We start from the raw sequence: 27,241 nt of genomic DNA, 5'->3' as shown, positions 1-27,241 counted from the left end.
CTCAATTCCAAACACCACAGTTTATTACACATAAAGTAATGACTCTCGATATGAAAATGTGGGCATTTAAGCATCTACTGTGACAGTATTTCATTTGTGGACAAAAGTAGCTTTAAAGCAAGTATCTGGAAAATGTTTAGCACAAAGGTTTAAAATGGTCCTGCATGTTGCAGTACACCACCACGTGACTCGGAATCATTACAAGGGGGTGTGACATAACAAATGAAATAAAATTTCCAAACTGTTTTGAGTTAACAATTTAACCTGTTCCAATTGCTAAAGGGGCGTATTTAAAATGTAAATACAATAAGTAAAAAGCAGTGTACTTTTTAAGATTAAAGAAAGTAAAAGGATGTTAATTTTTTATCATGTTAAGAAAACATGATGGAATCAGGGCATTGAAAAAATGCTTCCTAATTATTCAGATGGCTTCATCCCCAAATGGTCTAAGAGGACATTCATGGATAAGTATTTGGTTCTAGATAAATATTTTTACAAAACGTGCTCTCAAAGTCCCTACTGGAGTCCCGTCAGCTTGAGTCACGCCCTTTTCGAGTCAGACGATCTGAGCACAGTCCCAGGATTGCGGAAAATGTGCATAGATCACGAAGGAATGGCTGTTCACTCCCAAAGGATTCCTGTTCAGTCCAATCACTTGATCTCCATCGAGGGGCTACTCTGTAGACTCTGCTGTGCAGGACAGGCCACCAAGGAGTCTGGTCTGGTCAGCTTTAGCCTTCGGCCAGTTTTACCGCAAAATACACTCTCAAATTCCTAAAGTTAAGAAGTGATGGTTAATGTACTGAATTAATAGACATGAAAACTGCTATCTTCCAAAGTGCAAAAGGTTGAAATTAAAAGCTATGTAAATGACTTTAAAATACGCTGTTTTAAGGTGTCATTCACGAACTTGGGTCATACCTCACAATGGGGTTTATGTAATAAACAGATTTGAGCATTTTTTTTTAAATAGCAGTTATACTGTACATATACTTTTATTTAGTTTTTCCAATACTCAGAATGTCTGGCCACATTGTATTATTGTGGTAAAATATACATGACATGAATGTTCCAACCATTAACAGGCCCTAGCTATAAATCTGTAAACCCAGCATTTGAGAGAAGGTACAGTGTATATATTAAACGTTTCAGGCTGGGTGCGGTGGCTCATGCCTGTAATCCCAGCACTTTGGGAGGCTGAGGTGGGTGGATCACCTGAGGTCAGGAGTTCAAGACCAGACTGACCAACATGGTGAAACCCTGTCTCTACTAAAAATATAAAAATTAGCTGGGCGTGGTGGCAAGCACCTGTCATCCCAGCTACTTGGGAGGTGGAGGTAGGAGAATCTCTTGAGCCTGGGAGTTGGAGGTTGCAGTGAGCCGAGATCATGCCATTACACTCCAGCCTGGGCAACAAGAGTGAAACTCTGTCTCAAAAAAATAAATTTTTAAAAAGTTTCAACCATTAGGCCGGACGCGGTGGCTCATGCCTGTAATCCCAGCACTTTGGGAGGCTGAGGCAGGCAGATCACCTGAGGTTGGGAGTTTGCGGCCAGTCTGACCAGCATGGGGAAACCCCGTCTCAACTAAAAATACAAAATTAGCCGGGTGTGGTGGCACATGCCTGTAATCCCAGCTACTCGGGAGGCTGAGGCAAGAGAATCGCTTGAACCCGGGAGGCGGAGGCTGCGGTGAACCGAGATCGCGCCATTGCCCTCCAGCCTGGGCAACAAGAGTGAAACTGCGTCCCAAAAAAACAAATTTTTAAAAAGTTTCAACCATTAACAAGTCAGGGGCATCTACCCCTATCCCAGGGCGACTCCCTTGCCCTCTGCACTGCCACACATGGAGGGTTCTGAGGCCAGCACGGTGGAGGTGCTGCTTGCTGAGATGGCTCTGTCCTTGGGGAGACCCTGCCAGCAGGGTGGGGGTGGGGTGGGCTTGCTCCTGTCACACCACCTGTCTTTTACAAAAGGCCCCAGTGATGATGGCAGGGTCAGTCCCAACCTCCCAAAGGAGAGACTGAGACACAGAGAGAGGCACAGGTGACGGCCCGATGACAGGCGCCCACCACCACAGGTACGCCAAGTGCAGAATGTGGAAACATCTACAGGGCAAATCATTCCCTTTCAACAAATGAAGAGTGAGGAAGACAGGAAGGGGGAACTATTACGGGATAAGATATATTTAAAAACTGTCAACCAAATGCGATGTCTGGACCCTGATTTAAACGAGCTGACTGTAGAGACACTTGTTGGCTCACGGGAGAGTCTGCTCAGACTCGGGAAGGAGACTCAGAGGTGGGTATTAAGGAATGAAGGCATTCGGGAAGCAGACTGATAGTGCGGTTGTTTTTAAACAGGCCTTTTCTTTCTAAAGATATATTTATGAATGAAATGATGTTTGGAATTGTTTTAAAATAATTCAGTGGGGGTGGGAGGGCGAGGGTATAGGTGAAACAAGCTGATGCCTCAAACTGAGTTAGAGGGACCTGGGAGTTCATCATTCTCCCCATTTTTGTGCACATTTGAAAATTTCCGTTGTTTTAAAACATAGCATTCTACACGATTAAATCCAGGTTTATATATTGTTTATTGCGGTATTAAAACATAGAACAAAATTTGCCTTTTAAGCACATGTAAGTGAACAGTGGAGCAGTGTGAAGTCCATTCACAGTGCTGTGCAGCCGCCACCACCACCGTTTCATCACCGCAAACAGCAACTCCGTACCCACTGAACACTGACTCCACACCCGCTCCGGCCCCCAGCCCCTGGCACGTACCATTCCGCTTTCTGTCTCTATGAATCTGACGGCTCCAGGTGCCTCGTTGATGGAATTCTGCAGGGTTTGCCCTCTTGTGACTGGCTTATTTCACTCAGCATAATGTCCTCAAGGGCCATCCACGCGGGAGGCTGGGTCAGAATGTCATTCCTTGTTATGGCTGAATAAGGTTCTGTTATGGGTAAACATCTGTTTACTCATTCATCTGTTGGAGCCCACTTGAGTTGTTTCTGCCTTTTGGCCATTGTGAAAGGTGCTGCTATGAATATTCATAGAAAAGCATCCATTTGGGTCCCTGTTTCACCTTTTTGGGGTTTATGCTTCTCTGGTGATTCTATGTTTACCTTCTGAGGAGCTGTCATACCGTTTTCCACAGCGGTGGCACCATTCACACCCCCATCGGCAACGCACGGGGATTCCGATTTCCCCACATCCTTGCCAACACTTGTTATTTTCTGTTTTTTTTTTTTTTTAATAGCCATACTAATATGTGTGAAGTAGTATTTCATTGGGTCTTGATTTGTATTTCCCTAATGACTAACAGCTTGGTGCATCTTTCACGGGCTTATTGGCCATCTGTGTATCTTCTCTGGAGAAATGTCTATTCAAGTGCTTTGCCCATTTTTGAGTTGTCTTTATTTTGGACAGGGTCTTGCTCTGTCTCTCAGGCTGGAATGCAGTGGCACAACCAAGGCTCACTGCAGGCTCAGCCTCCTGAGTAGCTGGGACTACAGGTGCGTGTTACCACGTCCGGCTTTTAAAATATTTCTTTGTTTCTTCTTTTTTTTTTTTGAGATATACCCAGGTTAGAGTGCAATGCCATGATCTCGGCTCACCACAACCTCCGCCTCCCCTGGTTCAAGTAATTCTCCTGCCTCAGCCTCCTGAGTAGCTAGGATTACAGGCGCCCGCCACCACGCCCGGCTAATTTTTGTATTTTTAGTAGAGATGGGGTTTCACCATGTTGGCCAGTCTGGTCTCGAACTCCTGACCTCAGGTGATCCACCCGCCTCAGCCTCCCAAAGTGCTGGGATTACAGGCAGGAGCCACGGCGCCCGGCCTGTGTAGTCTCTTTGCTGCTGAGTTATGGTGAGTTTGTACTGAATTCAAGTCCAGAGGACGTAAGAGCCATGCTGCCAAGGATTTAACTTCCAAATCGTCTGGAGTGGCTGTAACATTCCACCTATCCACTTTTAAGCAACTTCCCAACCAAGCAAGCTGCCATTTCCAACTACTGCGTACACTCAGAATCTACGCCTGTATATAAATATACCCATTTCTTCCCAATTTTTTTTTTTTTTTTTGAGATGGAGTCTCGCTCTTGTCACCCAGACTGGGGTACAATGGCACAATCTCAGCTCACTGCAACCTTTGCCTCCTGGGTTCAAGTGATTCTCCCACCTCAGCCTCCTGAGTAGCTGGGATTACAGGCATGTGCCACCATGCCCGGCTAATTTTTGTATTTTTAGTAGAGACGGGGTTTTAACATGTTGGCCAGGCTCGTCTCGAACTCCTGACCTCAGGTGATCCACCCACCTCGGCCTCCCAAAGTGCTGGGATTACAGGTGTAAGCTACCACACCTGGCTTCTTCCCAAATTTAAAAAGGTTTTAGGATGCAATTTAAGATGACCCCACATTTTGATAATTTCCTACATTCTGATACCTAAAGCCTACATACGAAAAACATTGGCAGGGTGCGGTGGCCATCCCGGCTAACACGGTGAAACCCCGTCTCTACTAAAAATACAAAAAACTAGCTGGGCGAGGTGGCGGTGCCTGTAGTCCCAGCTACTCGGGAGGCTGAGGCAGGAGAATGGCGTGAACCCGGGAGGTGGAGCTGGCAGTGAGCCGAGATCGCGCCACTGCACTCTAACCTGGGCCACAGAACAAGACTCCATCTCAAAAAAAAAAAAAAAAAAAAAAAAAAAAAAAAAAATTGCCTATATTTGGTAAGATAGAATGCACCTTTTAGGATAATTTTTATTTTTATTTATTTATTTTTTTTGAGACGGAGTCTGGCTCTGTCGCCCAGGCTGGAGTGCGGTGGCCGGATCTCAGCTCACTGCAAGCTCCGCCTCCCGGGTTTACGCCATTCTCCTGCCTCAGCCTCCCGAGTAGCTGGGACTACAGGTGCCGCCACCTCACCCGGCTAGTTTTTTTGTATTTTTTAGTAGAGACGGGGTTTCACCGTGTTAGCCAGGATGGCCTCGATCTCCTGACCTCGTGATCCGCCCGCCTCGGCCTCCCAAAGTGCTGGGATTACAGGCTTGAGCCACTGCGCCCGGCCCTTTTAGGATAATTAAATGAAAGTCAGAGCCCAGGCCGGCTCCACCAAAGTTGGACCCTCGGAGATGGTCTCAGACTGCCAGGGCGTCATCCCTTCAGCGACCCCTGCTGACCGTGGCAGTGTTTCGCGACGAGGTGGAAATCGAGGACTTCCAATATGACGAGGACTCGGAGACGTATTTCTGTCCCTGCCCATGTGGAGATAACTTCGCCATCACCAAAGAAGATCTGGAGAATGGGGAAGGCGTGGCAATGTGTCCTAGCTGCTCTCTCCTTACAAAAGTGACTTATGACAAAGATCAGTCTGCGTGTGGAGAAACGGTCCCAGCCCCTTCAGTCAACAAAGAATTAAGTGCTGAAGAAGCCTTCAGTTTTTTTTTTTGTTTTTTTGAGACGGAGTCTCGCTCTGTCGCCCAGGCTGGAGTGCAGTGGCGCGATCTCGGCTCACTGCAAGCTCCGCCTCCTGGGTTTACGCCATTCTCCTGCCTCAGCCTCCTGAGTAGCTGGGACTACAGGCGCCCGCCACCGCGCCCGGCTAATTTTTTGTATTTTTAGTAGAGACGGGGTTTCACCGTGGTCTCGATCTCCTGACCTTGTGATCTGCCCGCCTCGGCCTCCCAAAGTGCTGGGATTACAGGCGTGAGCCACCGCGCCTGGCCTGAAGAAGCCTTCAGGAATCCGAATCCTGAACAGCTGGAAATAAGCCCAGATAGAAATTTCAAACGCAAAGCTTCTGGCTTCATGGAGACAACCATTTGTGATCCGCTGTTCTGTAGGAGTGTCGTGGATTCTTTCCATCAACTCTGCTGATTTCATCTGCAGGAAGCAAGTCCGTAACATGACGTATCTGGATTTTGTGCTTAGAACCTTAAATTGGAATCATTCTTAATTATCCATCTAAATTTAAAAGAAGATAGTTTCAAAAAAAAAGAAAGGAAGAAGAAAATAATCATTCTCAGACATAACCAGGCACTGGCAAGATCTTCTCAGCTATTTTCACACAGTGATGAGGCTAGCCCCAGCGTCTGCCTTCACTGTGGACAGTCGGGCACAGGCAGGGTTAAGCTGTGGTTCCATCTGGACCCTTGCAGGGCCCGCCCACAACCCGTCTCCTGGGAGTTGGGGCAGCTGTGAAAGAGAGGAACAGATCCCTTTAGTCCCCCTCAACCGAGCCCAGGCCAAAGACATGGTACTGATGTCATTGCACTCTCAGTCAGCATCTATTTGCAACAGAACATATGTGAAATAGTCAAGTTTTAAAGGAATTTTTAGAGCATCAAAACATATTGAGATGATAACATAACAAAGTAGATACTCATATTAGATTTGTGAATATGAGAAGAATAACAATAAGACAGGCGTGGTGGTGATGGGTGCCTATAGTCCTAGCTACTCGGGAGGTTGAGGCAGGAGGATCACCTGAGCCCGAGAGGACAAGGCTGCAATAAGCTGTGGTTGCACCGCACTCCAGCCTGGGTGACAGAATGAGAGCCCCTCGCTAAAAAAAAAAAAAAGAGAGAGAAAGAGAAAAAAAAAATAATAAGAAAAAGAATAATACCAACAATAAAAAAAAATTCTTGGTAGGAAAAAAGAAATAGTTCTAACTACATGTCAGGAAAATATACCAGGAAGTTATTAACAGGAAGAAAGCTGCCGGGCCTTTGGGAGGCCGAGGCGGGCGGATCACCTGAGGTCAGGAGTTTGAGAACAGCCTCACCAACATAGAGAAACCCCGTCTCTAATAAAAATACAAAATTAGCTGGGCGTGGTGGCATACGCCTATAATCCCAGCTACTCGGGAGGCTGAAGCAGGAGAATTGCTTGAATCCGGGAGGCAGAGGCTGCAGTGAGCCAAGATCGCGCCATTGGACGGCAGCCTGGGCAACAAGAGCAAAACTCTGTCTCAAAAAAAAAAAAAAGAAAAAAGAAAAAAGAAAAGAAAAATTACAAGCTACTTAGAACTGAGAAACAATGAAAGTATTGCGTCCTAACCTGTGAAATGTTTCAAAAGCACACCAGGACAAATTTACTATAATGCATTGATTAGAAAACAAGATAGATGAAATAAACTTTCAACCCAAGATGCCAGAATAAAATTAAACTTAAAGAAGGAAATAAGAGAAATAAGGTTTTTGGATAATAAAGATAAAAGCAAATTATGACGGAGAAAGCACTACCACTGACCCCACACGAAAAACCAAAAAAGTGAATGACTGAGCCCCAGAAGGACTCCAGCACAGCCCGGGCCAGAGGGTTACAGTGGACCAAGGAGCTCAGGTGGCCAGAGGTAAGGAGGCATAAACTCATTAGGTCAAAGACAATGGCTATTCTTTTTCAACATGCTTTATTTTTAAAACAGGTCACAACACAGCGTTCGGCTCATTCTGCCACGAACAAGCGACAAAGGCTTGCTCTGCAGCTGAGAGGCCCTCCAGTGGCATGTTCAAAAACAGAATGAAAATCTGAATGTGGGCCGGGCGTGGTGGCTCACTCTGGCGATCCCAGCACTGTGGGAGGCCAAGGCGGGCGGATCACCTGAGGTCAGGAGTTCGAGACCAGCCTGGTCAATATGGCAAAACCCTGTCTATACTAAAAATACAAAAATTAGCTGGGCATGGTAGCGTGACTAAACAGCACGGGAGGCTACGGTCACAGGCTGCTGGGAATGGATCCAAGCGAGGATGCAGTAGCTCAAGAGGTACAGACGAGCGCCGGGCAGCCAAGGAGAGCAGAGAAATGGGCGGTTGCCAGTACAGGACACGAGGTCCAGGGAGTTCTCACAGGAGGATCATGAGAGAAGTCACAGCGTGTCCACAGGAAAGGAGGACAGAAGGGACAGGCCAGTCCGAGTCTGCAGCAGGGCCTGACGCCAGACAGCACGTGAGGGACAGCGACACCAGGGCCCGATGCAGACAGCAGGGAGACACGAAGTGGGATTCAGCCACCTGCTGGTGTGAAGAAGGGAGGGACAGACACCACAAGGGAGGCCCCAGGTGTGGTCGGCGCCTTCGGGGCCCCCAGTGTGCAGGGGCGTCTCACAACTACACACAACCAGCGCCCCAGATGCCGTCCCGACTGCGGAAAAAGCTGTAGTGGGCACTATTGCGACAGCATGCAAAATGTGAGTAACGTCTTGCACCAAGGTTAAATGTCCTCATTTTCATCGTTATGGATATTAAAAAGTAAACACGGGGGCCGGGCGTGGTGGCTTAAGCCTGTAATCCCAGCACTTTGGGAGGCCAAGGCGGGCGGATCACCTGAAGTCAGGAGTTCGAGACCAGCCTGGTCAACATGGCGAAACCCTGTCTCTAATAAAAATACAAAAATTAGCAGGCCGTGGTGGCGCGCGTTTGTAATCCCAGTTACTCGGGAGGCTGAGGCAGGAGGATTGCTTGAACCCAAGAAGCAGAGGTTGCAGTGAGCCAGGATCACATCATTGCACTCCAGACTGGGTGGCAAGAGCGAGACTCCATCTCAAACAAAAAAAATTAAAAACTCGGCCAGGTGTGGTGGCTCACGCCTGTAATCCCAGCACTTTGGGAGGCTGAGATAGGTGGATCACCCAAGGTCAGGAGTTCGAGATCAGCCTGCCAACATGGCAAAACCCTGTCTCTACTAAAAATACAAAAATTAACTGGGTGTGGTAGCGCACGTTTGTAAACCCAGCTACTCGGGAGGCTGAGGCAGGAGAATCACTTGAACCCAGGAGGCGGAGGTTGCAGTGAGCCGACATCACGCCATTGCACTCCAGAGTGGGTGACAAGAGCAAGACTCCATCTCAAACAAACAAAAAAAGTAAACACTGGCCGAGTGTGGTGGTTCATGCCTGTAATCCCAGCACTTTGGGAGGCTGAGACAGGTAGATCACCTGAGGTCAGGAGTTCGAGACCAGCCTGGCCAACATGATGAAAACCCGTCTCTACTAAATACAAAAATTAGCTGGGCATGGTGACTCAACTGCAATCCCAGCACTTTGGGAGGCTAAGGTGGGTGGGATCACTTGAGGTCAGGAGTTTGAGACCAGCCTGGCCAACATGGTGAAACCCCATCTCTACTAAAAATACAAAAATTAGCCGGGGGTGGTGGCACACGCCTATAGTCCTAGCTACTCGAGAGGCTGAGGCAGAATTGCTTGAACCTGGGAGGCAGAGGTTGCAGTGAGCTGAGATCGCACCACTACACTCCAGCCTGGGCAACAGAGCAAGACTGTCTCAAAAAAAAAAAAAAAACAAAAAAAACACAAAAAAACATGGACGTACTTAGGTATAAAGAAGCATGGTGTCTGCAACTTACTATCAAATGGATCCCAAAGATACTGGAGAGAAACTGGGACTGGCAGGGAGAATGGAGCAAACCTGGACAGGCCTACAAAGAGCTCTTTGTACCGTTCTTGCGATTTTTCTGTAAGTTTGAAATTACACCAAAATTTAAAACTACCAAAAGTAAATAGAGCCATCTAAACCCAGAATGTGGGGCACTCTCTAGATAACTGGCCTGATCTCTTCAAAACCTCAATGCCATAGTTAATAACTGTGGGTGGGATTCTTACAGCTCAAAGAGCTTGAAAACCGTCATCAAATGCAGTGTATAATCCATGGGTGGGTGGCTGGACTGTGGGAAAAAAAACAGCTAAGAAAGTCATTTTTAGAACATTTTGGCTGGGTGTGGTGGCTCATGCCTATAATCCCAGCACTTTGGGAGGCCAGCCTGGGCAACATAGCAAGACCCTATTGCTACAAAAATTTAAAAAATTGGTCAGGCATGGTGGCTCATGCTTGTAATCCCAGCACTTTGGGAGGCTGAGGCAGGAGGATCACTTGGGCCCAGAAGCATGAGACCAGCCTGTGAAACATGTCAAAACCCCATCCCTACAAAAATAAAATTAGCTGGGCATGATGGCACACACCTGTAGTCCTAGCTACTTAGGAGGCTGAGGCAGGAGGATTGCTTGAATCTAGGAGGCAGAGGCTGCAGTGAGCCATAATCATGCTACTGCACTCCAGTCTGGGAGACAGCAAGACTCTGTCTCAAAAAAATAAAATAAACATTAAAATGAAAAAAATTGGGCAGGTATGGTAGCAATAAAAGAACATTTTGGACAGATCTGAACACAGTCTGTGCATGAGAGGATATGAAAACGACTTGCCATCATCTTGATGAGGCATGATAGTGGTGTTGGGGTTCCATGGAAGGCCTGTCTTTCAAAGATTTATGTAGAAATATTTAGAGATGAAGGTTCGTGTCTATAATTGTCTTTGAAATTGTGCGTGTGTACAAAGTAAATACGGTAAATGTTCATTGCAGAGATTGAAGGATAGGTGTACAGATGATCACTGTACTTCCTATGTTCACTAGAAAACTAACAGGAAGTGAATCATTGATGGTTGACGCCGCCCCGCCCTCACCCCATACTTGTCTATCCCCTGCCTCCCGATGTCCCCACCTGATGCCAAGATCCTGCTTCTCCAAGTCTTCCCTCCCAGTAAACAGCCCCGTCCACCCAGTCACTGAAGCCAAATCCTGACGCCTTTTTCCCATCACACCCCCCAACTGGTACCGCCACAAACACAAGAAGCCTCATGCCTTTCCTCCTGCCCAGCGCCGCCCCCTGGCAGCCACTGCCAGGCCAGCCACATCTCCCAGCTGCTGCAGACTCCTGGTTTCCACTCTCACCCCAGTCCAACTCCTAGTTCCCAGCATCCGGTGCCCCCAGCAGCGGGGTGACGTGGGTCAGGTCATGTCACTCGCTGCCAAAAGACTGCCAAGGCCCCCAACCCTCAGGACTTGCGGTCCACCAGGCCCCAGCCTGCCCCAGGGCCCTGCCCAGCAACGCTGGCTAGCAGACAGGCACTCCTCAGACCCTGCAGCTCCCAGGTCCCGGTTGCCAGCTCCCTGTCATCATTGGGCCTTGGTTGGGCGCCTCCCTCAACCACCCAATCCAAAGCAGCCCCCCAGTCAGGCTGGCTCACAGCAGCATCCTCCATCCGCAAGGCCCTGCTCCCACTGTCTTCACGTTTACTTGTCCCCCGCCTCCCTCCATGCCAGACATGCCTCTATCTTGCCCGGGGTACCCCAGCATCGTCAGCAGTGCCTGGTCACACTGCAAAAGACCTGCTGAATGAAATGTATACCAAATAATATAGATAAATCACTTAAAACTCTCATGTGTTATGTCTTTAAGGACAAAAATACGCACGCAAGTAAAAGGGGGAAGTCACTAAGGAAATAATTAAGAACCCATGTGTTTTGGCTTTTTAGGTTCTAATTCCCTGAAAAAATTGTGAATTGACTTGACCTCAGCCTATTTCTTGGTGGGTCTAATAATGTGACCCAGAAATAATCAGGTTCAATGTAATTACATTTCAGAAAGATTCAGCAAACAGAAAGTATGTAAAATATATCCATAAACATCTGGTCTACTTAATCTGACTGTACATACAATTAACATTTTTTAATTTCAAAAATTATAAATGCCTTTGTCTTATTTGAGTAAATTAGATCAATAATGATTTGCTAATAGATACACAAAACCAAAACATTAAAGCATTTTTAAAACACAAAAGCTTTATTTTATCAAAACAAATCAACAGTCTACCTCTAACAATAATCTTCAAGAGTAACTGCATTGTAAATAACCAAAAATGATCCAATTAGAACATATTTAACATAGTATCGCTATAGAATGCAATTAAATGCATAATGAAAATAAAGAACCTAAATTATACAACTCACAAGATGTAAATGTCATGCGGACATAGAAAAGGGACAGAGACAAGACAAACTTCTGCCTGGTGCTGAAGGGAAGAGCCTTCACTTACCACCGCCCAGCTGCGGGGGCCTCTCTCCAGCCCCACCACGACAAGACACAGAAGCCCTTCTTTTGAGATGGAGTTCGCTCTGTCACCCAGGCTGGAGTGCAGTGGCGCTATCTTGGCTCACTGCAACCTCCACCTCCCGGGTTCAATTCTCCTGCCTCAGCCTCCTGAGTAGCTGGGACTACAGGCACGTGCCACCACGCCCAGCTAATTTTTGTATTTTTAGTAGAGATGGGGTCTCATCACGTTGGCCAAGCTGGTCTCGAACTCCTGGCCTCAAATGATCCACCTGCCTCAGCCTCCCAGAGTGCTAGGATCACAGCATGAGTCACTGCGCCAGGCCTGGGAGCCCTTCTTGAAAGGGGTCCTTGTTTGTTGCAGCAACCTTAGCTCGTTCTCTAGTCAGACTCCTGCCTGGGTCAACAGCAGCAATTCCCCCACAGCCTGGACCAGGTACAAAGTCAGGACCCTGTGGATCTATTTCACTAAGGTCTGCTCACTCCTGGAGGGCCAAACAGCCACTCGCCCTGGCCACTGCAACGCTGAGGCTGGGACCTGGAACTCGGGTCCCCCCAAGGCAGGGCCCAGAACCCTGGAACTCGGGTCCCCCCAAGGCAGGGCCCAGAACCCTGGAACTCGGGTCCCCCCAAGGCAGGGCCCAGAACCAGCCCTGTGACTGACACCGTCTTCCTTTTGGGCCACTGAGGGGCTGACCGAACTCCCACATTCAAACCACACGTCCAGTTCCAGCCAACCACAATGGCTTCCTGCAGGCCACTGCCATGACCACGCAGACAGGATCACGGCAGGGTGGCTGTCCTGAGAGACTGGATATGCTGGCGCTAACACGCCGGTTCCTCCCTAGTCACCCAGTCCACAGAAGTATAGTCACTCAGTCTACAGAAATATAGTCACCCAGTCCACAGAAGTACAGTCACTCAGTCCACAGAAATATAGCCACCCAGTCCACAGAAGTACAGTCACTCAGTCCACAGAAATATAGTCACCCAGTCCACAGAAGTATAGTCACTCAGTCCACAGAAATATAGCCACCCAGTCCACAGAAGTATAGTCACTCAGTCCACAGAAATATAGTCACCCAGTCCACAGAAGTATAGTCACTCAGTCCACAGAAATATAGCCACCCAGTCCACAGAAGCACAGTCACCCAGTCCACAGAAGTATAATCACCCTGTCCACAGAAGTATAGTCAACTGGTCCAGAGAACTACACTCACCCAGTCCACAGAGACACTCACCCGGTCCACAGAAGTATATTCACCCAGCCCACAGAAGCATAGTCACCCAGTCGGCAGAAGTACATTCACCCTGTCCACAGAAGTACATTCACCCGGTCCACAGAAGTATATTTCTTATTAACCTGCTGGGCATATTTGAAGTTCATATCAGACTATTCCTCACGTACCTGCATTTTTGTTTCTCTTTCTTTTTTAGGGTGGGTGGGGGTGGGGCAGGGTCTTGCCCTGTTGCCCAGGCTGGAGTGCAGTGGTATGATCTCAGCTCACTGCAGCCTCCACCTCCCTGGCTCAATCGATCCTCCCTCCTCAGCCCCCCACCGAGTAGCAGGGACTACAGGCGTATGCTACCACACCAGGCTAATTTTTGTATTTTTAGTAGAGATGGGGTCTTGCCATGTTGCCCAGGCTGGTCTCAAACTCCTGGGTTCAAGAGATCCTCCCACTTCGGCCTCCCAAAGTGCTGGGATTACAGACGTGAACCACTGTGCCTGGCCGGTTTTTGTTTTTCTATTCTTGCTTTTATCCCTTTCACAAGTTTTCCCGAGGGCAAAAATCATGTCCTACACACCCGTTAGCCCCAGTACAGTATACCGTACAGAGCAGGGGCCCAATCTGCTATCTGACAACTGACTCTTCACAGTCATTTATACACTGCGGTGTAACACACGTAGGCTGTGACTAACACTTCAGTAAATGACAAGTTATATCATTAATGAGCAGAGCTTTGTTCATAATGGACTTAGTATCTGACATTAGATTCCAGGAAGCTAAGGATAGTCTGAGTTATCCTTAGGAAAAAAGAGGGACATTGATAAGAAAAATTTATAAAATTCTGGAAATCTACCTGGCCTACCACTAACCTTTTTAAGAGAATCTCCGTGTCTTTCCTGGATATATTTCAGGAATGCTGTGGTCCACTGCAGAGTTGTGGCCTTGTCAGTCTCGGCATTGCAGAACGGTACTAAGAGATTCAACTCATCACAGCAAATGCGGATTCTGCGCCTACAGTCAAAACCCAAAGTCATCACCGAGAGAGGCCGGAGCAAAACAAACACGTAAAAGGAAGCATCTCGCTGTAGTACTTGAGGGAATCAGAGCCCGTGAAGCCTGGCCACTGAGTGCCACGGAAGTGCCCATCACCACAGGAAGTCCCACAGCTTTGCCATGGCCTCGTCTACAGAGGCAGCTACTGCCTTTGGGAGGCAAGAGCATCCTTGGGTGCCCTCGGCAGCCCCATGACCCACACGCTCCCTGGAGCTTTCCTTATTTACTTCTCATGGGCCAGGTTCAAGTCTCTGGATTAGGGATGGTTCCAAAGCCCCTGAAATTGGAAGCAACATTTTTTGTCTGACACCTTCTTCCGTCTGGACCACTGAGGGGTCTAAATTGGGCAGATTCCTCTTTCATTCAAGACTGATATTACTTGCTCTTTACGGGCTAAACACCCTACCAGGAACTCACGCACAGCTTTCAGATTCTCCAAGGGGCCCTGATTCTGAAAGGATCACGGCCCAACACTCTGTTAATATTCTGAAACTCAGTCTTTGTAGAGATAAACAACTGGAGTCTTGTTATTAGCCTATTTTTTAAACTTTTACATATTACATTCAGTACCATGCAAAGTCCTAAACAAGCAGATACTCAGCAACTTATTCAATATGGCCTTTGTTACTCGTCTTCACACCGTGTATTTAGAATTTTAATTAGAGACTCTGCTGGTAAAACAGCAGCTGGCATTTACTAGGTGCTTTTGGACTTCTAGGCATTGAGCCAAACACTCTACGCATCAGCTCATTCAACTCTAACCACAAGTCTATGCAGTAGAGCTAGAGTCAAATTTCCAAACTGTCAACATACGGTGTAAGGCTTTCTACATAGCAGCTACTCAATGAATGTCTATTAAATAAATGTCGGAGCAAGCAAAATGCCCTTCATAATTCACAGTAGGCTGAGGAAGGCCCTCAGTTAGTCTATGTGTATGTAAGTATCATAAAAAGATATATAGCTAGCTTTTTTATTTTCTTTCTTTGGGACATGGGTCTCACTTTGTGGCCCAGGCTGGAGTGCAGTGGCAGGATCACAGCTGGCTATAGCGTTGACTCCTGGGCTCAAGCGATCCTCCCACACCTCAGCCTCCCAAGTAGCTGGGACGACAGGTGTGCACCACCACTAGTATTGCTGGTTTTTCTTTAGAGACAGGGACTTGCTATGTTGCCCAGGCTGGTTTCAAACCCTGGGCTCAAGCAATCCTCCCACCACGGTCTCCCAAAGTACTGAGATTACAGCCATAAGCCACTGCACCCTGCCCTAGCTAGTTTGAATAGATCCCTTTAAAAGAAATTGCCATGCTGGGCGTGGGGGCTCACTCCTGTAATCCCAGCACTTTGGGAGGCCGAGGCACGCAGACCATCTGAGGTCAGGAGTTTGAGACCAACCTGACCAACATGGAGAAACTCTGTCTCTACTAAAAATACAAAATTAGCCGGGCGTGGTGACGCATGCCTGTAACCCCAGCTACTAGGGAGGCTGAGGCAGGAGAATCACTTGAACCTGGGAGGTGGAGGTTGCAGTGAGCCAAGATCGTGCCATTGCACTCCAGCCTGGGCAACAAGAGTAAATTTCCATCTCACCAAAAAAAAAAAAAAAAAAAAAAAAAAGAAAACCCAATTATAATAGAAAAAAACTAACCACCTCTTAATTCTACAAAGGATACCACAAATAAAATCTACAGACAAAACCACTTAAATAACAATTTGAACCTCCTTCTTCCCAGCAATCTTAAAAGAACCAGGAAATCGTGCAGAATTCAGTTGGCTGGTTAAGCAGCAGTTACCATAACAGCCTGATCACTCTCCTCAGAAAGGCCTGCAGTCAGCGCTAGCCCTTAGTGGAGTCTGCGAACCTAGATTTGTAGAGTTAAGAGTGGCTCCCAGGACCTACACTGTGCAAACAATATGGTTGACACTGATCACCTGTTTTCCTTCTGGGAGACTGGACTGCGGCTGCATGCAGGGAGGGCGTGCCTACGTGACGCGCCCCTGGTCTCTAGCAAGCTTTCCTGGTTGGTAACACCTCACCCACGTTTTCAGACCACATGACTGGGGCATGAGGGGCATCCTGCCTTACTCCACAGGGCACGCTCTTAGAAGCTTGCACCTCATCTCCTGCCTTCTTCCCATGCACCTTTGCTGACCTCACCTGGCATCCTTTCTCCATAGTAAGTCACAGCCTGAGTGACTACATGCTGAGTCCCGGGAGTCCTCCTAATGAGCCAGTGAGCCTGGGCGCAGTCTGGGGGATCCCTGATCCATCTGGGAAAGTTAACAATGCTCCTACCTCCTTTCTTCCCTCTGAACGCAGAAATGGCTAAGGATCATTTTATCTGTGATAACCATGTAGTATGACTAAGGGAATCATTTATGAGCCAGCTTGACAAGCAGTCACACGTATTACCTTCTATCTCTTTCCATTCGGTTATGCCTCTCCCTACGCTGAGACCTTCCTCCCTGGGGCCCACTCTGGGCCTGCTCCCCCAGGTTTGACTGTGAGGACTCCGAGGACTGCCAAGCGCCCTGTGTGGCAGTGGCACCTTCGCCCACATTCTGAATCTCTCCAAGGGCTCTTCGCTCTACATTTGTGTCCAACTGACGCATTCTACTCCGATTCCTCTTCAGTGCTTGTTTGCATAGCGCTTCTTCTTTGCAAAAGAAGAAAAAAGTGGTTTTTAATTTTTTATTCTTATCTCAATTAATGCTGAACACAGTTTTGGCCTTTTCAATCCAAGATATAAACATTATTGGGTAAGCAGCACAGAGAACCGAACCATAAAGAGATGTACTAATGCAGTTACTCAGTGTCAGCAGGGAAGAGAAGTCCAAGCCTATTTTATATAATGAAACTGAACAGCCGGGCGCAGTGGCTCATGTCTGTAATCCCAGCACTTTGGGAGGCTGAGACGGGCGGATCACGAGGTCAGGAGATCGAGACCATCGTGGCTAACATGGTGAAACCCCATCTCTACTAAAATACAAAAAAAAAAAAATTAGCCGGGCATGGTGGCGGCGCCTTTAGTCCCAGATACTCGGGAGGCTGAGGCAGGAGAATGGCATGAACCCGGGAGGCGGAGCTTGCAGTGAGCCGAGATCATGCCACTGCACTCCAGCCTGGGCAACAGAGCGAGACTCCATCTCAAAAAAAAAAAAAAAAAAAAAAACAATGAAACTGAACAAGAATCAATCATCAAATTAAATACGTCTTCCAAGTGCTATGCAACCAATATGACCTCATCCAAAGTCCCTTTTTTTTTTTTTATTTTGAGATGGAGTCTCACTCTGTTGCCCAGGCTGGAGTGCAGTGGCATGGTCTCCGCTCACTGCAAGCTCCGCCTTCCGGGTTCACACCATTCTCCTGCCTCAGCTTCCCGAGTAACTGGGACTACAGGCATGCGCCACCATGCCCGGCTAATTTTTTTGTATTTTTAGCAGGGACGGGGTTTCACCATGTTAGGCAGGATGGTCTCGAGCTCCTGATCTTGTAATCCACCCACCTCAGCCTCCCAAAGTACTGGGATTACAGGCTTGAGCCACCATGCCCGGCCCAAAGTCCCTCTCTTTAATCAACAGGTGTTACCTATGAATACAGAAAACAAGAAGTTGTTTACTTTTTCTCAAGGTCAGAATGCGAAAAAAAAAAAACCACTTGGACATATTTCCTCCCAAAAATATTTTCTTTATATACAATTATTCTAAGAACAAGAAAAAAACCCAATTATTTTAATATGACAGTATTTTTACTGCAATGCTCAGAACAAAACTGAAGCAGCATTAAGTGTATGCCCTCGCCTCAGAAGTGGCTCTCCTCCCCAAAGCATTATGTAAGTAGCGTCCGAGCTCTTTTGCTGCATAACAGGCTGTGCCACGTGTGCATATGTGGAACTGGATCCATCAAAGAACCGCAGGCACGTGGCTGGCAGGCGTGCTCACGCGCACGTGTACGCCACACAGAGCACATATTACAGAAGGATGATGCAGCTTTCAGCAGGAGAGAGGAATTCAGTTGTTTTGGTGACATTTTATTCCTTAACCTGAGCAGTCAGCACAGAGGCTACTTTAATACTTATCTTTGTATCTTACAAATGTGAACATACACTTTGGCATAAAATTTTGCAAGGAGGAAAAGGAGTGACTGACACAGGAGAAGGCAGTAGCTCTCCATCCCCGTCCTGTCTTCACCAACTCTTGGAAAGCTGAGTGTAAGGAGTGTTCTTTTCATCGGGTCACTTGACAAATCAGTTTCCCAGGGAAGAAGGGACTATGCAGGTGTTTCCCAGGGAGGAAGGGGCTAGGCAGGTGAGCACAGCAGTGCCTTCAGCAGTGACTTTATTTCCAAACTTTCTGAATCACCTTACGGCCTCTCGCTGGCAGCCCAGGGTCCTCCTATCAGCATCCACCTATCCAAAGGCTTTCAGCAGATGTTAGATGCCTGCCTCACTCATGGAGTACAAAATAAGGAAAATAAAAAACTGTAAAGTACTTTCAGTAACTTGAAGATAACGGAAAATTTATGTAAGTCTATCACTTTAATGTTATGAAAAAGCCCTCAAACTCAATGTTCCCACATCAAGGTTAATTATATTTGTGAATCAGAATAATGTTTAAAGTGATAACACGGGGAAGCAGGTGGACGGATCCGGAGATACACGGACACCTCCAAGACTGTTTCCCATGTGTACAAACCATCTGTCTCCCCTACCCCCCGCCCAAGGCCAAAATACCATCAGCCACAGGGCTCGGTCACAAGAAAGGTCCCACTACCTGCTGCTTCATCGCTTACCTCCCACTTTAATCCAAACTTGCTCAGGCAAAGCTTTGTTTCTACTACCTAATGTCTGTTTAGTGGATTCAATTTCTTGCTGATAACAGAAAGAAAATGCTCTAGGCAATCCAATATCCTGGTGCTTGGCAGCTTCAAGGACAGAACATGAGTTACTAGAACTCTGGAAAAAAATGAAGCAACAGGAATTTTATCAATATGTGACTTAATGTCCTCTTTACTGCACAAATAAAATGCACTTAACAAACATCAAAGCTACTAATACATAATTTGGAGAACTTTAGTTGCACTGAAGATTTTAAAACATTCCCATACCACATAAATACTCAATTTGCACAGGTGTTTTTTTGTTGTTTTTTTTTTGAGACAGGATCTCACTCCGTCGCCCAGACTGGAGTGCAGTGTCGGGATGTCAGCTCACCACAACCTCCACCTCCCAGGCTCAAGCGATTCTCCTGCCTCAGCCTCCTGAGTAGCTGGGATTACAGGTGTCTGCCACTACCCCCCAGTTAATTTTCGCACAGGGTTTCACCATGCTGGCCAGGCTGTTCTTGAACTCCTGACCTCAAATGACCCACTCACCTCAGCCTCCCAAAGTGCTGGGATTACAGGTGTGAGCCTCGGCGCCCCGCTTAAAAGGTTATTAAGCTCACTCAAGGGGAAAAAAAGTACTTGGGACCTAACCAAAATAAGTTAAAATTTACCCATTTAATCCAAAAGAGCAAAGCTTCACAAATCATGTTCCCTACCTGTGTCTGTGAAAGATTAGAATTTCCACTAGTAGAGCAAGCATTTGTAGTAAACAGTGGGTATGTAAACTGCAAAGCAGTAGTTGTAGCAGCAGTTTTATTTTTCACTAATGTTGTACATTTGTTTTGTTGTTGATGAAGAGGAACATTCATTAATTCAGATGGATGTCGAATGAGAGTTACCAAACTGCCAAGACAAAAGAAAGCCCAGAAGTGTCAGGAATACGTGGCAGACAAGCATCCACCATCCCACTCTCACGGCTCTGGCCACTTTTTCCAGACAGCAACCCAACTCTCATCCTGGAAATCTCTACACAACAGTTATCAACTCGCGCTGTTGGGGAAGTCCCAAATCTGCGCCACCTCCCTGCTCTCGTCACATCCTGACACCAATCTTACTTCTGCCATCCTCCAGTCTGACCATGATGGGCAACTACAGGTTGGGATGAGCAAAAAACTGCGGACTCAGCCCCTTCCACAGACATTCCTGAGGGTCACCAAGGGGGCGGCTGCAGGCTGGAGCCTCATTTTAGAGCTCAAAGCCTGCAAACCCGCGTGGGGCCTTCCCAGGCTTCCCTGACATGTAAGAGTGCCACCCGGAGCACATGGTTCCCAGGAATTCTGCGCGCTCGGTCCCACTCTCCAGGCGGGGCCACGGGGGGGGGGGGTGTTTAGTTCCAGGAAGTACCTGCTCCCCGGGGCCCGCACAGCGCACACAGCCTTTCGGGGAGGCCCCACACCCGGTGGGGTCCGCGCCCTGTGCCGCCGGGAGGGCAGGCTGGGGGAGTGCACAGCGAGGGCCCCCTTTGCCTCCGCCCCGGCCCTGGCCTCCACCCGGGCCCTGCCAGCCCCCGGCCGCCGGGCACGCACTTGTTGAGCGCCACGCCCGGCTCGGGGGGCTCGGGGCCGCGCGGCGCGGGCGGCGGCTCGGCGGGGATGCTGTTGAAGCGGTCCTCCAGGCGGACGCGCACGGCCGGCTTGGCCCGGGCCTCGGGCGCGCCCTCGGGTCCAGCCGCAGCCGCGCCCGCGCCCTCCTTGGCGGCGCCTTCGGCCCGGGCCCTCGCCCCATCCCCGCCGCCCGGCGTCTTCTCCGCCGCGCCCGCCTCGCTCAGCAGCATCATGCGCAACTCCTGGAAGTCGATGTGGCCCAGGCAGGGCGCGTCGGCCGCCAGCGCGGACGGGCACAGCACGGGGTACACGGGCGCCGCGCCCCCAAGACCGCCCGCCGCGAAGCCGCCCGCGCCCGCGCCCGCGCCCGGGCCCGCCGCCGCCAGCAGCGCCGAGTTGAGGCGCGTCTCGAGCTCGCCGTCAGCCGCCGCCTCCATGTGCGAGTAGAGGATGTGCTGCAGCTGCGTGTACTCCACCTCCGTCATCTCCACCAGGCTCAGGTCGGTGGTCGTGAAGCTCAGTCCCTGCTCGCCCAGCGCCGCGTCCCCGCCGCCCGCGCCCTCGACGCCCGCCTCGCCGCCTGCCGCGCCGGCCTCCGGCGGCGGCTCCCGCGGCCCGGGGCCCGACATGGCGGCGCGGCGCGGCCCAACGGCGGCGAGGGCGACGCGGGCGGCGGGCGGCGGGAGGCGGGAGGCGGGAGGCGACCCCCGGCCCGAGCACTACGCTGCGCCGGCCACAGCTGGCGCGCCGTTGGGGGAGGGAAAACCGCTGAGTGCCTCGCACTGCGCCTGCGCCGCCCCGCCCCGCAACGGCAACCCCACCCCTGCGCTAGCCCCGCCCCCTCCGTTACCCGCCGCCGCCGGCCCCGCCCTCGCCCAACCGCCCGCACGCCCGGCCCCGCCCCCGCCCCACGTCGGCGGCTGCTTGCACGAAGGGCCCGCCCCCACGGCCCAGCCACGCCCCCAGTTCCCAGCCACGCCCCTGCTGCCCGGCCACGCCCCGCTGAGGCCCGGCGAGGGCAGCTGCGCTGGAGTCAGCGTGAAACCTACGCGGTGACACCCTGGGGAGAAGCCACATCCGTGTGTGCACGTGCGCCCCATTACAGCCGCAGGAATGAAGACGTTGTCAAAACAGCTACCTGGACCCACAGTGCCCAGGCCATCCGCTTTATCCGCGTAAAATGCGCAGCGCATGGCCGGGCGCCGTGGCTCATACCTGTAATCCCAGTACTTTGGGAGGCTGAGGCGGGTGGATCAGGAGGTCAGGAGATCGAGACCAGCCTGGCCAACATGGTGAAACCCTGTCTCTACTAAAAATACAAAAATTAGCTGGGCGTCGTGGTGTGCGCCTGTAATCCCAGCTACTCAGGAGGCTGAGGCAGCAGAATCACTTGAACCCAGGAGGCGGAGGTTGCAGTGACTCAAGATCGCGCCACTGCCCTCCAACCTGGGCGACAGAGCGAGACTCCATCTCAAAAAAGAAAAAAGCACAGCGCGATGGTAGTGGTGCATTCCCAGCGCTGGGCTCACCTCCACTGCCCCTGTCACCACGGGTCCTGTGTAGCAGTCAGCACACTGCCCCTCCCCCACCTGCAGCCACTAATCTCCTTCCTGTGTCCAGGAGTTTGCCTAGGCTGGGCCTTCCCTCTTAATGGAACCATGCAATATGTGGTCTTTAAGAGATTTATTTTTGCAATCTTGAAATAATTCCACTTAAAGGCCTGTGACTTGCACATCGTCTTCTAAGCCAGGTTTTAATCTTTCGCTCATTTCATCACAGTTTAGACACAGGTCAATATATTACAATGATTCAGCGATGGGCTATGAAAGTTCAACCATGCAAAGCTAAACTCACACATGTATACGTGAAAATAATATATCAGTTTTGGGCAAAACATCAGGTTTCAGAAAACAATATCAAGGAGGAAAGCATGGACTTAAAACTCTCAGGGACATGGCAACAGAAGTCATCTAAAGTAAAACAGAGAGAGGGAAGGCTAAGAGAGTGAGCAGAGCATCAGTGAGCTATGGGGCTGTTTCAAGCAGTGTGATTTGAAGTCCCCTGGCAGTGGAAGGATGTGGAGAAAGACATTTTAAGAAGTAATGATTGCCAGGTGAGGTGGCTCACACCTGTAATCCCAGCACTTTGGGAGGCCGAGGCGGGCAGATCCCTTGAGGTCAGGAGTTCGAGATCAGCTTGGCCAACATGGTGAAACCCCATCTCTACTAAAAATATAAAAAATTAGCCGGTTGTGGTGGCATGTGCCTGTAATCCCAGCTACTCAGGAGGCTGAGGCAGAAGAATTGCTGGAACCCGGGAGGTGGAGGTTTCAGTGAGTAGAGATTGCACCGCTGCACTCCAGCCTAGGAGACAGAGCAAGACTCTGTCTCAAAAAAAAAACAAAAAAAAAAACAAAAAAAAGTAATGATTGAAAAGTTTTTTAAAACTACAAACCTACAGACCCAAGAAGTTTAACATATCTCAAACACAAGAAACACGAAGGAACTACACCAAGACGGAAAGCAAATTGCTTTATTTATTTATTTATTTATTTATTTATTTATTTATTGAGATGGAGTCTTGCTCTGTCTCCCAGGCTGGAGTGCAATGGCATGATCTCAACTCAGCACAACCTCTGCCTCCTGGGTTCAGGTGATTCTCCTGCCTCAGCCTCCCACGCAGCTGGGATTACAGGTATGTGCCACCATGCCTGGACAATTTTTTGTATTTTTAGTAGAGACGGGATTTTGCCATGTTGGTCAGACTGGTCTCGAACTCCTGACTTCAGGTGATCTGCCCACCTTGGTCTCCACCTTGGCATAAGCCACTGTGTCTGGCCTCAAATTGCTTTAAATCAGTGAAAAACCTTAAAAGCAGCTACACACACACACACACACACACACACACACACACGAGACATTGTGTACAAAGGAACAAAGATGAGAATGATTGCAGGCTGGGCGCAGTGACTCACGCCTGTAATCCCAGCACTTTGGGAGGCTGAGGCCAGTGGATCATGAGGTCAGGAGATGGAGACCATCCTGACAAACATGGTGAAACCACGTCTCTACTAAAAATTAAAAAAAAAATTAGCTGGGGATGGTGGCACATGCCTGTAATCCCAGCTAACTCGGGAGGCTGAGGCACGAGAATCGCTTGAACCTGGGAGGTGGAGGTTGCCATGAGCCAAGATCACACCACTGCACTCCAGCCTTGCAACAGAGTAAGACTCCTTCTAAAAAAAAAAAAGAATGATTGCAGACATTTTTTCAGGAATAATGTGAGTCGGAACACGGTGGAATCACAGCTTTGAAGTGCTGAGGGAAAGGGAAAGTTCACTGACGCTGTCAGGCATCTACATTCACAAGCTCTGTGTCTGTGAATCCAACCAAGGGTCGAAATCCTCAGAACAGAAAATTCCTTCTGTACTGAAAAGCGCAGACTGCTCCTCCCTGTCATTGTTCCTGAAACAATATGGTATAACGAGTATCTATTTAGCACCTACGTTGCATCAGGTATTATAAGTAATCTCGGTATGTATATATTTTAGAAACAGGGTCTCACTCTGTCTCCCAGACTGGAGCGCAGTAGTGCAGTTACAGCTCACTGCAGCCTCGACCTCCTGAGCTCAACCAATCCTCCTGCATGACTCTCCTGAGTAGCTGGGAGCACAGGCACACACAGCCATACCCTGCTAATTTTTATTTTATTTTATTTTTTGTAGACATGGGATCTTACTATGTTGCCCAGACTGGTCTTGAACTCCTGGCCTCAAGTGATCCTCCCACCTCAGCCTACCAAAATTACGGAGATTACAGGTGTGAGTCATCATGCTCACCCCTACAGATGATTTAAAGTGTATGGAAGAATGTGCATAGGTTATATGGAAACACGATGACATTTTACATAAGGGGCTTGAACATTCATGGATTTTGGTATCCATGGGGGGTACTGGAACCCATCCCCCAGGGCTACTGAGGGATAACTGTAATTCTGTACCCAGCAAAGATATTTTTCAAAAACAAAGGCAAAATAAAGACTTTTTTGAACTTACAAAAGCCAAAATAATCCATCACTAGCAGACTTGCACTACAGGACATGTTCAGGAAGTCCTTCAGACAAAAGAAAGGTGAGACTGGATAGAAGTCGCAGTCTCCACAAAAGAATGAAGAGACTGGACGAGTTAAAGCTATTTATTATGAGCCTTAGCACAACCACTGCAATACAACAACAAAGAGTGATGGCTAATAAGTCGATAAAGGAGAGAAAATGGAATCAGACTCTCAAAGGGGCAGAAAGTGAGATATGATTGTGCCACTGCGCACCAGCCGGATCGACAGAGACTTCACCTCTAAAGTAAATAAATAAATGATACAAAATTTTAAAATGCAAGAGACAGGAAAAAGAAAAATAGAACAAAGAGCACATGGGACAAATAGAGAATAAATAGCAAGATAGCAGATTTAAATCCAATTTAAAAATCACATAAGATGTAAAAGGTTTAAACACATCAATGAGAAAGCAGAGACCAGAATGGATGAAAGTCAGACCTTGGAGGCCGGGCGCGGCGGCTCACGCCTGTGATCTCAGCAGTCTGAGAGGCTGAGGCAGGTGGATCACGAGGTCAGGAGGTCGAGACCATCCTGGTTAACATGGTGAAACCCTGTCTCTACTGAAAAATATAAAAAATTAGCCAGGCATGGTGGTGGGTGCCTGTAGTCCCAGCTACTTGGGAGGCTGAGGCAGGAGAATGGTGTGAACCCAGGAGGCAGAGCTTGCAGTGAGCCGAGATCACACCACTGCACTCCAGCCTGGGTGACAGAGCAAGACTCCGTCTCAAAAAAAAAAAAAAAAAAAAACAAACAAACAAAAAAAAAAAAACAGCCAGACCTTGAAGTGCCCGTAAGAAACTCATTTTAAAGAGACAAATAGTGAAAGGATGGAAAATGCATACCTCCCTAGCACTGTCGAAAGGCAGCTGGAATAGGCATATAAATACTAAAGTCAATTTCAAGGAGGCAGGTCTGAAAAAAAAAGAAAAAAAAATACTGAAGTAGATTTCAGAGCCAAGAATTTTGCCTGAGATACTGGTCATTTCACAGTGAAATAGGGGGCAGAACATTTTCCTAATTAAATGCATCTAATTAGAAAGCTTAAAAATACATGGAGCAGGGCCTGGCGCGGTGGCTCACTCCTGTAATCCCAGCACTTTGGGAGGCCGAGGCGGGTGGATCACTTGATGTCAGGAGTTCAAGACCAGCCTGGCCAACATGGTGAAACCCTGTCTCTACTAAAAATACAAAAATTGGCCAGGCGTGGTGGTGGGTCTCTGTAATCCCAACTATTCGGGAGGCTGAGGCAGGAGAATCGCTTGAACCTGGGAGGCAGAGGTTGCAGTGAGCGGAGATCGCACCACCGCACTCCAGCCTGGGCGACAGAACGAGACTCCATCTCAAAGGAAAAAAAAGAAAAAAAAGAAGCCGAAGGCTGGTTCTTTGAGAGAATCAATAAGATCTATCAACCTCTGGCCAGACTGAGAGCAGGAAAAAAGAGAAAAACAAATGACCAGAACCACGACTAGGCAGTGACAGCACTAAAGATTCTAAATATATTGGACGCGTGGTGGCTTATGCCTATACTCCCAGCACTTTGGGAGGCCAGGGTGCAGAGGTCACTTAAGCTCAGAAGTTTAAAACCAGCCTGGGCAACATGGCAAAACTCCATCTCCACAAAAAATACCAACAATTAGCCAGGAGTGGTGGTGCATGTCTGTGGTTCCAGCTACTTGGGAGGCTGAGGTGGGAAGATCACCTGAGCCCGGGAGGCGGAAGCTGCAGTGAGCTGTGATCGTGCCACTGCACTCCAGCCGAGGTGACACAGTGAGACCCTGTCTCACAAATAAAATGAAGAAAAAAGGCTTCTGTAAATATTGAAAATATATTAAGAGGCTGTTATGAACAACTTTATGGCAATAAAATCAACAACTTAGACAAACTGGGCAAATTCCTTAAAATACATAAATTACAAGAGCTCACTCAAGAATAAATAGATAACTTTGATTTCTCTCTATCTGTTGATAAAATTGAATTGGTAATTAAGGATCTTCTCAGAGAGAAAACTCCCCTAACAGATGTGTTCATGAGTGAATCCTGCTAAACGTTTCAGGAAGCAGTAACACCAGTTCTACCCAAACTCTTCCCAGAAACTGAACAGGAGGGGTACTTTCCAGTGCATTCTATGAAACAAACATAACTCATATCAAAACCAGACAAAACAAAACTACAGAGCAATATCTGACAGGAACAAAGATGCAAAAGTTATTTTTATTTTTATTTATTACTTTAAAAAAAAATGTTTCAAGAGACAGAGTCTTGCTCTGTCACCCAGACTAGAGTGCAGTGGTGTGATCGTGGCTCACCTCAGCCTCAATCTCATGGGCTCAGGCGATCCTCCCACCTCAGCCTCCTCAGTAGCTGGGACCACAGGCATGTCAGAATACCTGGCAATTAAACAAATTTTTCTGTGGAGACAAGAGCCTTGCTATGTTGCCCAGTCTGATCTCAAATTCCTGGGCTCAAGCGATCCTTCCACCTCAGCCTCCCAAAGTGTTGGGATTACAGTTGTGAGCTA

At 48.4% G+C, this 27,241-nt stretch overlaps 2 protein-coding genes across 6 annotated transcripts; one reads left to right on the top strand and one right to left on the bottom strand.

Moving 5' to 3' along the window:
• Nucleotide 1: 1 nt before the first annotated feature.
• Nucleotides 2-21,386, bottom strand: LOC105470517 (transcription factor like 5). 5 transcript variants are annotated; one of them, XM_011722598.2, is made up of 6 exons: nucleotides 20,594-21,386; nucleotides 19,724-19,910; nucleotides 18,975-19,137; nucleotides 16,596-16,839; nucleotides 14,003-14,144; nucleotides 2-774 (listed from the first exon to the last, which is right to left on the bottom strand). In XM_011722598.2, the coding sequence occupies exons 1-6, from the start codon at nucleotides 21,238-21,240 to the stop codon at nucleotides 652-654; spliced, it is 1,506 nt and encodes a 501-aa protein (XP_011720900.2). In that variant the 5' UTR covers nucleotides 21,241-21,386; the 3' UTR covers nucleotides 2-651. The 5 variants fall into 5 exon arrangements, with proteins under 5 accessions (XP_011720900.2, XP_024645128.2, XP_011720902.2 ...); XM_011722600.2 differs by lacking the exon at nucleotides 2-774 and adding an exon at nucleotides 5,701-5,966 and having other exon boundaries at nucleotides 20,594-21,356; XM_011722597.2 differs by lacking the exon at nucleotides 2-774 and adding an exon at nucleotides 5,980-6,197 and having other exon boundaries at nucleotides 16,596-16,836; nucleotides 20,594-21,361.
• Nucleotides 1,846-5,911, top strand: LOC139358768 (putative DPH3 homolog B). Its single transcript, XM_071080849.1, has 3 exons — nucleotides 1,846-1,995; nucleotides 5,169-5,439; nucleotides 5,892-5,911. Exons 1-3 carry the CDS (start codon nucleotides 1,846-1,848, stop codon nucleotides 5,909-5,911), a joined length of 441 nt encoding a protein of 146 aa, XP_070936950.1.
• Nucleotides 21,387-27,241: the final 5,855 nt, after the last annotated feature.

This window comes from Macaca nemestrina, chromosome 15, assembly GCF_043159975.1.
Source record: "Macaca nemestrina isolate mMacNem1 chromosome 15, mMacNem.hap1, whole genome shotgun sequence".
Classification (NCBI taxonomy): domain Eukaryota; kingdom Metazoa; phylum Chordata; class Mammalia; order Primates; family Cercopithecidae; genus Macaca; species Macaca nemestrina.
The sequence above is the reverse complement of the archived record's forward strand: the minus strand, read 5'-3'. Positions and strand labels throughout refer to the sequence as shown.